This window comes from Chinchilla lanigera, unplaced genomic scaffold (genome assembly GCF_000276665.1).
Source record: "Chinchilla lanigera isolate Chin_1 unplaced genomic scaffold, ChiLan1.0 scaffold00004, whole genome shotgun sequence".
In the NCBI taxonomy this organism is placed as follows: domain Eukaryota; kingdom Metazoa; phylum Chordata; class Mammalia; order Rodentia; family Chinchillidae; genus Chinchilla; species Chinchilla lanigera.
Genome location: NW_004955405.1, coordinates 28,327,857 through 28,346,084, shown reverse-complemented (window position 1 = coordinate 28,346,084; position 18,228 = coordinate 28,327,857). Strand labels below are relative to the sequence as shown.

Here is an 18,228-nt window from a genome sequence, read left to right as displayed (position 1 = left end):
ATTTTTCTGTTTAATTTCCCTCCCTTAAGGATTTCTTTTGTTTTTGGGCATTTCAGTCATCAATGTTTAATGAATTACTAATGTTAAATAAGGGGACCCACTTAATTTTGTTTAATAATGATGGTTGTGCATCTTAAGGAGTATAGATTTTTGAAGTCTATTGTTCAACTCGTTAATAGTTGGGCCCAACATCCTTTTTCCTCAATTCCCTTATCAGTAAAGTGAGAAGAATATCCACCTTGTTGGGTTGTTTTAAAATTAAATAGCTATTTGAAAGAATATCTGACATGTAGCTAGGGATTATATTTTTTGTTGTTATTCTTTAAAATACTTTGAACACTCACTAGGCTTAGATAATGTACAGAACAGTTGACACAGAAAATGAATGGAGATCCTACCTACTGCTGAGAGCAAACCTGGAAGAGTAGGCAGCGGCACCACTCAGTTCTAGTTTAATAGATGCCCAAGAGAAGCGCCTAAGACAGATTCTGCTAGTGAGAAAAGGCCCTAGCCACAGAAAAGTACCTATGACTTGAACATTTTCTCTACGTCATGTTTTTAGTATCACAAACGTTCCTCTACATTCTTGAGTTTCCTCCTGACTCTGTCCCTTTCTTACCTTCCTCAACTCACTCTCTTGGTTCTTGGACTAGGTACTAGATGTAGATACTTATTCATAGAAAACGTGTTTTCCTTTACTGTGATATTACAGAAAGATCATGTTTTTTACTGCCCCTAACCTGTATCATCATCTTTAGGTGTGGAGCATTCTTTTGGTCCTCTAAACATAAATACAGGCATGGGCAGATTATAACTGGATGAACAGACAGATTGATAGATGTTGATTTATAGTATAAAAGGCATTTTTATTATAAGTTCCCATTTTGTTGTATATAACAATCTTTTAAATATTTTCATTATAATTTACATATTATACTATTTTAAATACTTATATATTATGCATATATGATATATTAGATAAGTATATTATATATATATATTTTCCCTCCATATCCACAGATTCAACCAGCTGTGGATCAAAAATATTTGAAATACATTGCATCCATATAGAATATGGATTCCTTCTCTAAACAGTAGAGTGTAACAACTTTCTATATACCATTCCTTTGTATCAGAAATACTAATCTAGAAATGTTTAAAAAAATAGGAGAATGTATGTAAGTTATGAAAATGCTACACCTTTTTATATAATGAACCTGATTATTGGCACACTTTGGTATTTGTGGAGGGCTTGAATCAATCTTCATAGATTCTGAGGGGCACAGTTATAAATATATTCACATGTACATATATAGATATACATGTGCAGAAAAGTAATATGTAGATATATATAGGATGTACGCAGATATGAAGTATTATGCATGTGTATGTATCTGTGCACACACACACATGCGTATAAAAAAGTCTTTGACTTTGCTATCCTTTGTAGTGCATCCTGAAAATATCCCTCAGGTAAACATTTTATCACTGAGCAATCTATTGCTTTAGCTTTCTTATGTCTTCTTTGTATTCTAGACACTATTTTCTCATTATTTCTGGCTTTTCAAATGGGTGAATAGCTCTTAATCTAGGGCTCTTATACTGCACATCACCATCACCCTGCTCACATTTTCCTCCATCACCCATGGGAAAGGAAAGGAAACACAAGTCGTAGTTTTGAATTAGACCAACTTAGTGAAACTTGTTTGTTCTTTGACTTTAAACTAAGTATTCATATCTTTAAAACATCAGTTTTATTAATTGTAAAATGGGGATTAAAAATAACACCTGTGTTCCATAATCATTGTGAGGATCATTAGATGTAAGGATTACATTATATACACACTACCTAAAGTAATCCTCATATTTTTTATCTCTGCAAAAGGAAGAGGAGAGGAAAAATACATAAAAATAACCAAAGAATAGTTTCTTTAGCCAAATACCAGAATAGCTTAGGGTAATGAAGATAAAGTTGCTTATCTCTATGCTACTGGACAGAGAAAATATAATACCATAGTCAAATTTTCTCTTAGTTGTAACTTTAACTTTTGGAAACTAATGCTTCAGAAGGAAAAACACTTAGAAAATAGTAAACGCTGATAAATGTGATTATAATTGGTATATTAAACACAGTCATTTAAAATTCTTTTCCATGATGAGAGGAAAGAAAGATTGTACATGCAATTTGCTTTGTTATATACACATATGCTTCACAATAGGAATATTTTAAAATTCATATTCATTTATTGGAAGGAGAAATACAATTATTGAAATGATTTATGTTTCAAATGATTTTAGTTTTCTGATATTTATTCATAAGAAAATTATAATTGTCACTTCATTTCCTTCAGTTAAGAACTTGCTATTTTAACTTCCTTTGGAAATCCGGGAATACAGCACACTTGAGATAGATAAACTATAAAATGTGTAACTTTGAGTTGCTTTGTCCTTACCTAAGAATTATCAATAATTTATGCATTGAGACAATTAGTGGAATTGACTAGGAAATGAGCTAAGATTATTTTGTACACCATACACATTTAATAAGTAGAAGTTTATTTCCCTAACATTTTATACAGAAACCATACTACCGTAAAGAGTTATAATAATTTTCATTAAAAAATAGCCAAATGTATTTCAGTAAATTAGCAAAATTCAGGGAGATAGTAAATATTTCACACCAAATGTGACCTTTGTTTTCCAATTCTGTATCTTTCTAGACAAATAAGTAAAATTTTCTTCCACTCACATTTTAGCTCTGTACACATTGGACTTGCTATTTTCTTTGCAGTTGTTGTTATTCTTTTATGTGGAACAATGTGCTGTTTGAAAAGCTATAAAAAGAAACATAATGCATCCACAGATAGGAGAAGGAAATGAAAATAAAATATTTAACTTTTATATTTATAATACTAAATCATTGGAAATCACAGATAGTTGAAAAGTACTCTCCAGAGACTTAGTGGATTTAAAATCACTTCCCCAGGTTCTCTACATATGGCCAATCACTTGATTGCAGGCCGCCGGACTCCTCATAAAGAAACAGCCTTGATTTAATAGGTCCAATTGAGCTTTAGCCCTTTCTCCACAGTCACGTGACAGATACACTTGATCATTTTTTGAAAAAGCAGATTAGTCTAGGGCAACATAGTGTAGCAGTTCGTTATTCATGACAGTGTAGTTCGTTATTCATGATTCTTATGGATTAAATGCTTGGTTGAGTTTACACATTAATTTAAATTATGTACATAATCATTCCATTATACTTAAGTGCTCCTTATATAGCATGGTTTATCAGGGCAGTATTATCCCATGAACAATGGTGAAAATTAATAATGACATCCATTTTTTTTTTTTTTTGGTTTTTCTTCAGTACTGGGAATCGAACTCACGACCTTGCGCTTGCCAGGCAGGTGCTGTGCCGCTGAGCTAAATCCCCAGCTCCAAGATCCAGTTTTGTACTTCAGGTCTCCCACTGTGAGGACAAAAATTTGTTAAACTGTGAACATAGTTCATGATTTACTTTTAAACACAAACATTACTATAAAAGGAATGTAGAAAACATTAAAATAAAAAATGATTCTTTGAAATTCTCTGTCTTTGAGAAAATTTATGGCGTATGATCTCATTAACATTTTCCATATCCTGTAGGTATAAAGTTTATTTGCTAATGCAACATCTTGTGTTTCAACATTACAGGTCTCCCTCCTTCCCTGACTGAATTACATCTTGACGGAAACAAAATCAGCAAAGTGGATGCATCTAGCCTGAAAGGACTGAACAATTTGGCTAAGTAATAATATTATTTCATTCATTTCTATCAGAACAATGGCTAGGTATACTAGTACCTAAATGCTCATAATTCGAACCATGATTTTTTTTATATTTAGCATTCACTATTGTTTATAACCATCCCAAAATTCAATTTACCTGAAAATTTCTTGAAAAGTCAGTGAAAGAGTATAGCTACTTTAAGCCCAATATTAGCCTCATATTTTGAGAATATATTTTTTTCAGAACTGAAGTACAAGATTTCTGATCAAATCCGGTTCGAATTTAATATATTAATTCAACATAATCTAACAGCATCAAACAGAAGGCTGAAAAATTATATAACAGTGTCTCAAATTTGAAAATACTTTAAAATTAAGACTAGAATATAAAAATTTTGGACAGCCCACAAATTAACATGAGAATAAATGTGATGAAATTCTCAAACCACTTCTCCTCTGAAGCAGGTAAAAAAAAACCAAACATATGTACATTTATTAAAACAACAAATAATATGAGTCTTTTGTGGTCCTTCTTAACATTTCCTCTTCAGAAATGATCGGTTGTGCCTGCTTCCTGATCTAGCATCCATTTCTCTGCATTTGCAGTCTGGCTAAGTAATGAAAAGAGGAAAATGATCGCAAAAGTTTTCAGTTCAAAGAATGCTCTATTCTTGATTATGTGTGCATTGCTGAATGCTGTTACACAGAATGTTCCTACTGTGTAATGAAGCCAAGTTGACTCTCTTCTGGTTTTATTTGTAAATTTTGTGAAAGATAAATAAATATAAAGTGTATGCTTGTATATCTCAGAAATAGTAACACCAAAGGGTTGTACACAGTGCGGCTTTTCCCAGCTCTGTGGATAGTCAGCAGTGACCGCGTGGATAGCAAAGACTGAAAAGGCTTATAGAGGTGGCTGTAGCTGCAGTATGTCACTCTCGAGTCTCATATGACAAGGAATGCTTCTTGTACGATATTTTAACTACTGTCTTTAATATAGAATGCAATCTTAATGGCAGTGGTAAGCCCTTGTCTCAAAATTAAAAATTAATAAAAGTGGCTGGGAATGCAGCTCAAAGCAAAGGCCCCAGCTCTACCTTTAGTACCCAGCTCTGACTAAACAAGAAAGAAAGACAGAAAGAAAAGAAGAGAGAGGGAGTGAGAGACAGAGAGAAAGAGAGAAAGACACACAGAAAGAAAGAAAGAAGGAAAGAAAGAAAGAAAGAAAGAAAGAAAGAAAGAAAGAAAGAAAGAAGAAAAAAGAAAGAAAGAATAGGAAAAAGAAGAAAAGGAGAGAAAAGAAAAGGAAAAAAAATGAAGCAGCCACTGAATATTGTTTCAGGAGAACTATTCCAATTCACTTTTATAAACAGGTTGGGACAAAATAGTCTATGTGTCACTTCAGAAGTATAAAACAATATTTATGTGATATAAACATAGATATGTGTTATATATGTATGTCATTATCTCTTTTAGTAGGCGAAATACTACTTCATAATAAACATCATGGTTTCTGAGCTATGCGATCACTGCCCATTTTAATGCCCAGAGTAATATCACATATATATTTTGTTCCCCCAAAATTTTTTATTCAATTTATAAAAATCGATGAAAAATAAACAGTTCCATTTTATAGCTCATTAGAAATATTGTATTTTATTAAGCATGCCATATCCAAACAGAGTATTGTGACCTGGAATGCTATAGCATATAGGAGATGCCATTATGACATAGGAAAATAAATACCGGAACAAGACATCAATGTTTAAGTTTGAGGATAAAATAAAAAGTTCCAAGCCAAGAAGCCGGGTTCATAGTCAATAACTAAAATAGTCCAATTGTTCTATTTATACCACAAAGGTAATAAACATTAATCTCCCTTATTTTGAATCAAGCAAAATTAAAACTAAAAAAAGCTTCTTAAATCAGCATTTAAATTTTAGAAGGGCTCAAAGATCAAAGACTAGGGCGAATCGTCCTATACAAAGCATCCAGATCTCTAGCATTTGAAGGAACTTGATAAACTCCTCCACTTCCTTTCCTTCCAACTCTTCTGTCTCTTTGTCACTATTCTGTGACCTCATACCTGTTACTCCTTTCTGCCTTTTGGATTGAAATCACTTTATTCTTGATTGTTTCATCCCTAGAATGTTGACCACACTAATTATGAATGCAAGTCACCTTCTCCTGGCCCTGGAAGCAGCAAGATCCCTCAGATGTTATGAATTTAAGTTAAAAAAAATACACTAGAAGTTTGAGTTCATTAAACTTGAAGGTCTTGTATGAGTAAATGAGAAAGGGACAAGAGATAAAGAACCTAAGTGGAGATCTGAGTCAGAAGCAGAGTTGCTGGCCCACGCACATCCTGAAAGTGATGGTTAGATGGTCACCAAGGCACTCTTTAAAATAATGCCATGTGCTACTTTTATTAACATTTCTAAAAAGTAGGTACATTGACATTATAGAATACTACAGCTTTTATTTTGTGTGAATAAACTGATAAGCGCACAGTTGCTTCATCTCCAAACCAACTGAAAAGATGCTGCCACTTTTTCTAACTCTGGGTCAGATGAATTGATTATATACCTTACACATGAAGACCAGTTTCAGAAGCCATTCAGCGAGCACGCCAAATGCTATGTGAATACTGGATGTACCACATGGGAGGCACTTGTCCAAAGGGGAGAAATACACAGCCTTTCATTTAGCAAGAAGTGACTACAGGATGCTATGGAGCATTTACTACTGTTTCTCATCCGTCTTTCATCAGAAGAATCTCCAAGAAGTTGGTACTCAGTCGAGATCCTAAGAACAGGGAGGCTTTGCTGAGGCTCAGAGATACTGGGAAAGCACTCTAAGCAGTTGGAATAGTATGTGCAAAACAGAGAAATGTCCTTTTTTAGCCACTTCCTTAATAGCACAGATCTATAAAGAAGGCTTTGGTGTATGGTATAGACCTCCATTTCTGTTTGATCTTGCAGGTTGGGGCTGAGCTTCAATAGCATCTCTGCTGTGGACAATGGTTCTCTGGCCAACACTCCCCATCTGAGGGAGCTTCACTTGGACAACAACAAGCTTATCAAGGTCCCTGGTGGGCTAGCGGAGCACAAGTACATCCAGGTAACGCAAAAACATTACTTGTTGTGAGAAATGTCTACAGGGTAAACCCTCCCTACCAGGATGCTAGGAGGCAACAGGATGTGCTTGGAAGATTTTGTGGTGTTAAGAGTCAGCTAGGCTGCTCTAACAAAATACTAAAAAAGTGGATGGCATAAGCGTTCTAGAGGCTGGAAATCTGCGATTGGGGTATTAGTCTGGCCAAATTCTAATGAGTGCTGTCTTCCAGGATGCAGATGCAAGCATCATATTTTGTCTTCACCTAGCAGAGAGTGAGCTAGCTCTCTGGTTTTTTCTTAGAAAGACATGAATACCATTCTAGAAGGTTCCTTTCTCATAATCTAATTTCCCCCTAAGGTTCATCAGATAATACCAGCATACTGAGTTTAGTATGTATGTTTTCAGAAGATACAAGTTTTAATCCACTGCTCAAAAAGAATTTTTACTATTTCTACATAAATATTTATTCTCATTTTATGAAATAATAAATTATTAACTTTTAAAATCAGTAATGGATTGTTTGCTGTCAATAACATTTCTGAAACACAGTAATTACAAATAATGTATCAAAGTAAAAAATACCTGTGCAGAAAATGTAATCTGTGATGCATTGCTGTGGAGTAAAATAATAGTTTTAACTTTTAACCTCAGCAGATACCAGAGAGCTTAAAAGAGAGTGTTGAGCTATTAGTATGCCTGAAGTAGTATAAATTATCAAATTATAGGAATTAATAAGAATATGGAGTTAGTGGTCAGAGGTCCACTGTAGTAATAATGATTTGCGGATTGAAATGGACCATGAAATAAATGATTCTTAGTTTACACTGTAATGATACTTCCCAGTATAATAATAAAAGACTTCTCTTTTTACTTTGAGAAAATGTTATTCAAATGACTCTTTCTTTTTTTTTTTTTTTTTGGTTTTTCTCCGGTACAGGGAACCGAACTCATGACCTTGCGCTTGCCAGGAAGGCGCTTTGCCACTGAGCTAAATCCCCAGCCCCTCAAATGACTCTTTTTTAAAGAAAAAATTCCTAGCATAATTTTACAGACCACACATATGTTCTTATTTTATCAAACTTTCAGCTTTTTGAAAGGAATAGTTAACATTTGTTTTTTCAGAAAGGAATATTTAACATTTTTTTTTTCAGAAATACTTCTTTGATAAAGGTGATTAAGAAACAATATTTTGTAAACTTGTCATTTTGGTAATCTAAATTTTCCTTTTAAGAGAAGTTTATCTTTTACTATGCTGGCAATAATGTAGCAGACACTAATCATTTTTTGTTGTTGAGTTTGTCAAAACTTTTTAGTTAAATTGACTTAGCACAATTTACACTAACTAGATTTTCAAGAAACCTAAAATATGCTTTTTGAACACTGGTTCTGTTTTAGTGGAGACGTGGTGGTAGAATGACAAATAGGTAGTTTTAAAAATCAAGATGTTTAAAAGATATAATCAGGCCACATGTTGTTTTTACTAGTAAGGTGTCTATTACTGTTGAATTTTTGCTTGTCTTGTTTTGGATTTTATATCCCTGAATGAAAATTTTCACCTTTTTTATTCCATTTCTCAGATATCAGTCAGTACATATATGAAGTTCATAGAATTGCTTTATCTATCCATATACCAGTATTATACCTTTCAATTATTTTAGTTAGTAGTTTTATTAATTTTTGATAGCTTGAAGATGTCTTGAAAGAAGATTATTCCAGATGGAAAAAGCCCCTGTGTCACATACTTTGGAGGGAACTTATTTGTGTATTTGAAGAACGGCAAATGAGCTGGTGGTTGGTTAGAACAATAAAGTGAGATGGATTCAGAGCAGGATGTCAGAACATGCAGGCAGTGCCACAAACTTGAGCTATTCATGCATGATAAAGAAAATCACTAGAACAGGAGGGTAAAGAAGATGTGCTTTGGCTTCCGTTTTGAAAGAATTGCTCTGGGAGCTGAATTAAAACAAGATTTAAGAAAGACAAAGGAGGAAGCAGGAAGCACAGTCAGGGCTACTTTATATTTTTATTTTAAAAAGAAAAAAATGACAATAAAACAGAGTCCCAAAATAGATTAGTAGGAGAGATAATAAATACATTGCATATTGTTGTCTTCATAGTAGTTATTCAGAGCACAGGATATAGGTACAATATCTTGTTCAAATAATATTAGCACAAAACTTTCTTTTTGATGAACGAAGAGAAACTAGCTGTATAACTATCTTAACTAAATATTCAACATCATTGGTCCTTCGAGAAATGCAGATTAAAACAACACTGAGATTCCATCTCATCCCAGAAGAATAGCTATCATCAAAACTAATAACAAATTCTGGAAGGGCTCTGGGGAAATAGTAACACTTCTCCACTGTTGGTGGGAATGTAAACTGGTACAAGCAGTGTGGAAATCAGTGTGGAGATTCCTTAAACTAGGATTAGCGGTCCCATTCGACCCAGTTATTCTCCCTCTGTCTATCTTCCAAGAAGAATTAGAAACATCACATCACAGTGGTATGTGTGCATCCATGCTTACAGCAGCACAATTTGTAATACCTAAATCAGGGCTACTTTAATAAAAGAGAAAGCAAGGCCAACAGCTTGGACAATGTTGTTGAAGTAGGAATGATGGTGCCCACTGGATTATGTGCACATTTTGATGGCTAAGCAAGAGAATTTGATGATCCTGGAGAGAGTGTAAGAGAAGACTCAGCAATCACATCAAAGTGTATAATCTGAGTGTCTGGAATGATTGACAGGCAGTTTACAAAAGGAGTGATGATTAAAGAAGAGAAAAGCAAGTTTGGAAAAAAGAGAAATAAAATTTGGATTTGAGAAGTCTTAAAATATTCCCAATAAAGAATGCAAAGACTAAAAATAATGTTTACATGCAGAATGTCAATATATGTAGGGGAAAATAATCCTTCTCCATTGATTTATGTCACAGGTGGTCTACCTTCATAACAACAATATTTCTGCAGTTGGATCAAATGATTTTTGCCCACCAGGGTACAACACCAAAAAGGCTTCTTATTCAGGTGTGAGTCTCTTCAGCAACCCCGTCCAGTACTGGGAGATCCAGCCCTCCACCTTCAGATGTGTCTACGTGCGCTCTGCCATCCAGCTCGGAAACTACAAGTAACTCCAAGAAAGCCCTCATTTTAACACCTGGCCAAATCCTGTTAATGTCATTGCTAAAAGAAAAACAATAAAGTAAAATAAAAGAAAGAGAGAGAATGAATGCTAGATTGGAAACTTAACTCTATTGTGGATGTTTTTCCCACATGATTTATTATACATAAAGCTAAATATGCAGTTCAAGTAATTGCCTGCAATAAAAAAATTTATTTGCCTGCCATCTTTGGAATCATTTTTTTAAAGTTTCTGTTAATGTTAATTGAGCTATAGATATCTTTATTTCACCAAATGAAAAATTTGGAGGAATTATATATATGTCAAAACTTACTAAAGCTTTTTTCTTTTAATCTTGTTTAGAAAGAACAAAATAAAAAGAATATCATTCTTCTGTAATTCATAAGGCAATTAGTTCCTGTGATGTAAAGTTAAATGTCAAATGCTAGCTCATATTAGTCTCCATTATTATTGGTAAGGCCTTATTTGAATATGTGAATTCAATACAGGCTATGTAAAACTGTTTGCTAATGTCTTTATTTCGAAAAAATAAATTAAAAGTGCATTCAAAATTGATATTGTATAAAAGCTTAATTGTAAATATTCCTTAAATTTAACTTTCTGAAAAGAGTTGACAATAGTACACATCTTCAGGTGATCAGTATTTCTTCTGCCCTTGTTTTTGATATTTGAATATGATTTCTTATACCACTTACATGCAATGTTAGGATATAAAGTTTAAAACATACTATTTCTGATGAGTTACTAATTTACTAAATCAAATTTATAATTATTATTAATATAGTCAGGCTGTTTGCCTGAGCATTTCCACAATTACTAGCTCTATTAGAAACATTAATTGCTTTATGAATTTTCAAAGCTTGCATTAGGGTTTAGAAACTGCTATCAAAGTACACAAATAAGACTGGGGGTTGGGCTGATTTGGAGTTTCGAGTAATACTTTATCCTTAGAAACAAACCTTTAGAAACCTTTAGAATGGGTATATATATATATATATATATATATATATATATATAAGGGTGGATGTTTTATGTTTGCAAATCCTAGAAAAATAAATCTAAACATGACAGTTTGCCAAACAGTGAGCAAAAATAACACTTCTCTTTTTACAAATTCATTGTCTCAGGTATCGCTATTACAGTGATGGAAACTTGACTAACGCAGACAGCCATGCTCTTTCCCAAGACCTAGGGAGGGGCACATCCTTGCTTCCGGTTGTGCCTGCATCTCCAGATTTTCCTGGTCATATGGCAGGATGTCTCAGATCTCTGCCTCCACCTCCACGTGACTTTTTTCTCTCATGTGTCTGTGACTACCCTTCTCTGCTCAAAGTATAGTAGCTACATTGGATTTGGACTCACATTTATTTAACAGGGTCCCTCTCTGATGTGATTATATCCACAAAGACCAATGTTCAAATGAAGTCCAATTCACAAGTACGTAGGGATTACATCTTGAACATCTTTTCAGGGAGATTCAAATCAAATTTTCAAATAAATCACTGACATCCATTTTTCTCTTTTCTTTGTAAATATATATATTTTTGTTTCAATGTTATTAAAATTTTTGTTAGGTTATATGTGATTTACATAAAAGACCACACTGATTTGACATTGAATGTCCCCATGTCATTTTTATCACATAAATTAAACAGAAAATGAGTCTTTGCTTTTCCTCTGCTCCATTTATTTCAGTGAATCATTTACATTATCTGTTTTTAATTTTTTTTCTGTTTCTCTTTTCTATAACCCTGGGCCAAGAAACTCTTTCATTCCAATGTTTTAACACTGCTATAGATGAAGGATATCATCATTTTATCTTCATGCAAATAAAGAAACCCCTAATCCCTCAAATAACTGAGAACATTTTATCCTGCCGTTTCTCATTCATCCAGTGCTCTAGCCAGGCCCAGTCCCTGTCACCCCTGCACGAACGCATGACTCTTTACAAGACTCCTTCAGACTCTAATATCTCACAGCACAGGAATTTATAGGATGCTGAGTTACTGCAGCAGTGTGATCAAGAAAAGGAAAACAGTAAACTTTTTAGAATCACTTACCATTGTAAACAGCCATCAAACTACAACAACCTCCCATGAAGTTCAATAACCTTGCAGAAAAGGAAAAGCCATATGTCTTCCATGTAAGACATGAGAAAAGGACTGGGTGAGATGCCCTCTGAGGATATAACACCCAGCAATATGCTAGGCACTGGGGTCCAGGAGACTTTCTCCCCAGGACACCTTTTCCAATAAACTGTGAGGTCCTCGTTGATATTTCCAGGTCATCAGCAATAAGCACAGGAACACAAATCAAGTTAAAAATACACTCAAAATATTTAAACAATTCAAGCAATGTCTCCTGGTTTGATGAGTCTAACAGCATATATTACTTAATTCAACAAATACTTATTGATGATATTGATGATCTCTTATATGTTTGATCCTGCTCTAGCAGCTGAGAGGTGATAATGACTATTGTCTTGTTCTTACCCAGTAAACAGTTAAGAAGCAGGACTGAGGAGTAAAGAATGAGACACTGGGAAACTTGATGTTTTATATAAAATGGTTGAAGAAGGATTTTCCCATTAGAAGGGACGTTTGAGCCAAGACAGAGTGATGGAAAGGAGCGAGTTAAGTCAAGCAAAGCTGCACTAACAGCAAAGAGGGAAAATCTGAGGACAGTAAAATAGGTAAGGAAAAACAAGATTTACATGAGTTCTGAGAAGCCGTGGAGAGCAAATCTGATAGTGCTTTTTAGGCAGCTTGATAGCAGAGCTTTGACTTGAGCAAGATGAAAGGTATTGAGGAAAGTTTGGGGGAGTAACTGTGCTCTGGCTACATAAACTGTAGAAGGATGGCAGGGGCTGTGCAAGAATATTTAGGTTGCTATTGAAACGTGGAAGCAGGATCATGATGGTAACTTTGTCTTGGAATATGGAGTTCCCGAGAAGGCATTAGTGCACAGAATTGTTTCAAATGTAGAAAAAGCATGATGGCTGAGCTTTCAGAAGGGGCACGGGAAACAAATAATGGAGACAGAGATGAGTCCAAAATTGTTGGCCTGAGCCAGCAAAAGGATGAAGTAAATCACCATGTGTTCAGTTGAGAAAGCCCGAGGAAGATAAGATGGAAAATGCAGACGTTGAAAGACTGGTTTTGGATCTGCTCACTTTGAGACACATACTCCCTTTCCAGACAGAGTTATCAAGAGGAACCTAGACGAAGGGTTTGGGAGTTTGGCTGAGGGGTTGGGCTGTAAATGCTGCCAGAATAGACTTTGAGTATCTTCTTTATCAGCACAGAAACAACTTGACTTGATCCAGACTAAGTGATCATACTGTACATGTTAGTAACACATTTTACAGGGCCAATTCTGGTGTTTTGCAATGTTCCCGTGGTTTCTAAGATAAATAAACTTAGTATATGTTTCTGTCTGGATGCCTTTGTTATGATTGTGTCAGCATTTCCAAAACAATCCTCTCTTGGATGACACCAAGAAAGAAAAACCTCTTGAGAAAGAATTTTACTCTTTTTCAAAACATTTTTTTTTTTTTGCTATGAGTTTAAACTTGTATAAGAATACTCTAGTTTTTGTTTATCCCAAGAGTTTACATTAACAAAAGCTTTGCTTGTTGCTTGCTCTGAATGGGGACTGATAATTTGCTAGTGGTTTGGGAGTTAAAATAAACAGCATTGAATACTAAAGAAGGCATATTCCTGCAAATCCAGGTGATATCAATGACACTGAATAAACACATTTATCAAGAAAACCATGGAAATACATATAAACCATGAAGCTATTGCAATTTTACATGGACCCTAACAGTATTTTCATACAATTCTTTAATAATCTATGCTGATCACTAGTAGTAAACAAACCATATGATTACTTGATCTTGTACTGATATAAATATTTTCTTGAAATAATTTCTTTTTCTTCCTTTTTTTCAGAAAACCACCCATGTGTATGTATTCATAGGATTATATACCTGTATATCTTCTAGGTCTTTTGGCGAAGATCAGGTAGAATTATATACCTGCAATTTTAACATGCTCATAGGAGAAAGAATGAAAACTTATTTAATTTAACTATTTGTTCATTTATTCTATTAATTCCCACATTTGAGGACATTATGACTGCTATAGGTCTGAGAAAAAAATATATTTTCTTTCCTCTAGTGAATAATGTGGGAATATAAAAGAGATACTATTTCAATAAGCTTAAATATCAATAAAAACAGTATCTAAGATGGTTCTGAAAGGAAATGAAAGTCAAAAGTATTACATATCTATTCATTATTAAAAATTATAATGCTAAACAAATTTCCTGTGGCTGTCCTGACTTCAGGAAAAACATCTGGAGCAGTGTAACAAATACCAGGCCACCTACAAATCACAGGATAAGGCTTTTACTGAAGTTCAGTAATGATAAACAAAGCTTATGGGACCAGATGTTTCTGGATCCTGTTATTTTTGACTAAGATTCATCTCCCTCGCACACCATCTGGATTGATAGGTGGAATTTTAGAAGCTTTTCCTTCCTAGCTTCATTGAATGTCCTTGATAAATACATTAGAGTTGTATTTCCCTAAGGTGAGGTCTAATAGAGTTATTGGAGAAAACTGTATTTGTGAATGGGCCACTGGACTTAGCTCAAGCTTAGAAGCTGCAGTCCCATACACAGAAAATGTATTTCCTTCAGGTACTGGTATCTACTTCTAAATTCTTTCTCTGAAAGAGTATTTTAGGCACTCGTTGACAAAAATGGAGATCAGGCAATGATGTAAAAAGCTGTGGACTGCTAGTGCAAGTCAACTTTTGTTTCATTTTATAACTTATTTTTAATACAAGCATAAAAACATAAAATTTGTATCTACGGGTGGAGTATCATGTGACATTTCAATACATGTATACTTTGTGGAATATTTAAATCAGGTTAAACAGATCTATCTTCTCAAGTGTTTATCATATTTCTTTATGGTTAAAAAAATTCAAAATCCTTTCTCCTAGCTTTTTGGTATACGTAGTATATAATCATTGTCTAGAAACCCCTACTGTGCAGTAGCACACCAAAGCGCCTTCATCCTATCTGACTATAACTTACTCCTCTCTGTCTCTTTTCCCCTCTCACATCTTCCCAGCTTCTAGTAAACGCTACTCTACTTGCAGTTTATATGAGGCTAGTTTTTACATTCACATACACATGAGATTACACTGTATTTCTTCATATCCCTATAACATAATGATCTCCAATTGCATTTACCTACATACAGAGGATGGATTACTATTCAGTAATAAAAAGAATGAAATCCTGTCATTTGTACAATAAGGATGAAGCTGGTCCTTTTCTTGCTCTTGATAATAGCCAACTAATACTAGATCTACATACATTTTGCAAATTGTTCAGTAAATGTAATTACAATTTAGGTGGCAGCTTTGAGTTTATAAGCATGCTCACTGATGTAATCCCATTGAGTTTTGAGTTTTACAAGTAACAGTGCAATTAGGTTATATTATGAGAAAAAGATAATGAGAAATAATTTAGAATGGTTTTGATAAATATGTGACTGTTACCACAAGCCTAGACATCAGCCTTGTCTGAAGATGACAGAGTTGGGGAAGGAAAAAGCTTTTTTGTTTTTTCCCACATTCTCAGTACCATCTCTTCTACACCTCCTCTTTCCCTCTTTGATTGTCTCATTGATGCATTCTACCATGAACAGACGGTCATAGCCTTGCTACATGAGTGATCATAAACGAGCACCTCTAGCTCAGCCCAGAGGGTGGTATTGGGTAATGTGGCCAGTGCAGGCCCAGGTCTCAGAGCCTGGTGGTCCAAGCATGCTGTACCAGGCCTGTGTGAAAGCCTGAACTGTAGCTCCCACTTCTGCAGAGGCAGTGCAAAGGAGTCAATGAGAGGGAACCACTGTGTACAAACCAATCTGAGTCAGGATTTGGCCTCTACAAATTGTGCAGTGTTACACACATCGCCTTAGCACTTTGTGCTTGCAGTGAGAAATAATAATAAAGGTGCTTACCACATAAGACTTTTGGGACAGTTATCAGCTGTGAGTAAATAATGTGAAAGTAGAATTACTTTCTCCTATGATCAAGTAGTAGCAGAAATGGTTGCTATGTTTATGTTGAAGATTAGCTAGAAAGTCCCAGATGATACACTGGAAAGGGAAAGTAAATGAAAATATGAAGAGTGGGGAGAAAAATGTGAAACTGAGTTCATTTAAAAATGATACCAGGGGCTGGGGATTTAGTTCAGCAGCACAACGCCTGCCTGGCAAGCGCAAGGTCATGAGTTTGATTCCTGATACCAGAAAAAAACAAAAAAATTAAAATAAAATTTAAAAAAATGATACCAATATATGTCTATAGTCTTGAAACTAATGAAACTACGTGTTATAACTAATAAATGAATTTTACAAGTTCACATTACTTACCAGTAGCAAAGAGCTGGAAAATAACATTTAAAAGGAAATTACCCTTAGTCTAGAATCACAAAGTTCTTTAAAAATTGATGAATAACTTTAAATAGATCCAGGCTTGGTGGTGCACACCTATAATCCCAGCACTTAGGAGGCTGAGACAGGAGGATCACTGTGAGTTTGAGACCAACCTGGGCTACGAAGTGAGTTCAAGACTGGATTGAACTGCACAGCAAAACCCTGTGTTAAAAAAGACCAAAAAATATTTAAGTAGTATATAGGTTATATACATAAAAATTATAAAAATAACCCTAATAGAAAGTAAAACCTTAAAATGGCACTATACATACTATGCTCATCACTTGAAGCATTAACGTTGTTGAACTAACTGAATTATACATTAATCACAATTCAATTATTATAATGTTAATAAATGCTAATAAATCTGTTACGGTTTGGGGCTTATTTTGCAAGGTGAAACAATATAATAGAGGATACATACTTTATATGATTATTTACAATAGTCACCCAAAGAACAATATAGAAGAGAGTGCAGGAAATCTGTCCACACAACATAGACCAGGAATCCAGGTAAGTGCCTGGATCCCACAATTGTGACCTACATGAGTCCAGCTTAAGACCTGGAGCTCATAACAATGCTTCCCACAAATCCCACTGGAAGCCCAGAGCCCATAACAATATCTCATGAAGACCTCTTTCACGGATCTGCACTGGGAAGGCCCAAAGGTGAGTGGTAGAATCTACAGAGACTGTGCCAGGAGGATAAAGGATCTGTGCTAGGCTGAGGGATCTGCACTGGAGCCAGGCAGCGACATGCAAAGTGAGAAGCAGAGCTCCCCTGAAAAGCACCACAGCATTCCTCAGCAACAATGAGGTCCTGAGCTCCTCTGATGATCAAGATGGCTGAGTTCCCAACAGGAAAGCTAGTGCAGCAAGCTTCTCCCAGAGACCCCAGTGCACTATGTTCCCCTCTGGAGCCAGGAAATGATACTTAGAGTGAGGACCAGAGCTCCCTTTAATTGAACCAAAGATGTTCTCAGTGCCAACAAGGTCTCAAGCTCCTTGGAGAATGGAAACAGCCAAGTTCATCAGGAAAGCCAGCCTGACAAGCTCCTCCAACACAACCAACAGCTCCTTACAGCTTCCACCATCTCCAATAATCTTTCTCCACTCCCAACAGCCTTTTAGCTCCTTCTCCAGTTCTGCCTCTTATGCTGCTGGCAACAGTCCCCAGGTGGGCCTCCCACACCTAGCACCGTGCTTACTCAGTTCAGCTGGGGGTTACAAGTTGACCACCAGTTATCAATCCACTTCAAAATCTTTACGCAAAACTTGGTAAGCTGCTTTTCAAAATGAAAATGCAAACAACCTAACAGAATCAAAGCCTATTTAAGAGAAGAATAATTGAGAACTTATTTTATAAAACTTTCCTTGAATGCGTCTTGACGTTGGCAGAAAGATAGACATCAAAGTCAACTGAACCGAGAGATAGTTTAGAAATGAGCTTGAACAAATACAATCATATGATTTTCAACCAAAAATAGCAAGTCAATTTAAGCAGGGAAGAAAATCTCTTTAATAAACTGCTCTGGTATAATTGGGTATCAGTACAGGCTACTCACACCAATCAATGCAGGATACTCTACATAAGATTTAACTCAAAAGGTCATAAATAAAATTAACTGTCTTTCTTCTTTCTTTCTTTCTTTCTTCTTTCTTTCTTTCTTTCTT

At 35.0% G+C, this 18,228-nt stretch overlaps 1 protein-coding gene across 2 annotated transcripts in view; it reads left to right on the top strand.

Annotated features, from left to right (window-relative positions):
* Dcn (decorin) overlaps positions 1-10,592 on the top strand; it is a 36,420-nt gene extending 25,828 nt beyond the window's left edge. For both annotated transcript variants that reach the window (XM_005374450.2, XM_005374451.1), the window contains exons 6-8: positions 3,700-3,793; positions 6,755-6,893; positions 9,832-10,592. In XM_005374450.2, coding sequence (XP_005374507.1) covers positions 3,700-3,793; positions 6,755-6,893; positions 9,832-10,026 — 428 coding nt within the window. In that variant the 3' untranslated portion in view covers positions 10,027-10,592. The remainder of the gene's footprint in view (positions 1-3,699; positions 3,794-6,754; positions 6,894-9,831) is intronic.
* Positions 10,593-18,228: the final 7,636 nt, after the last annotated feature.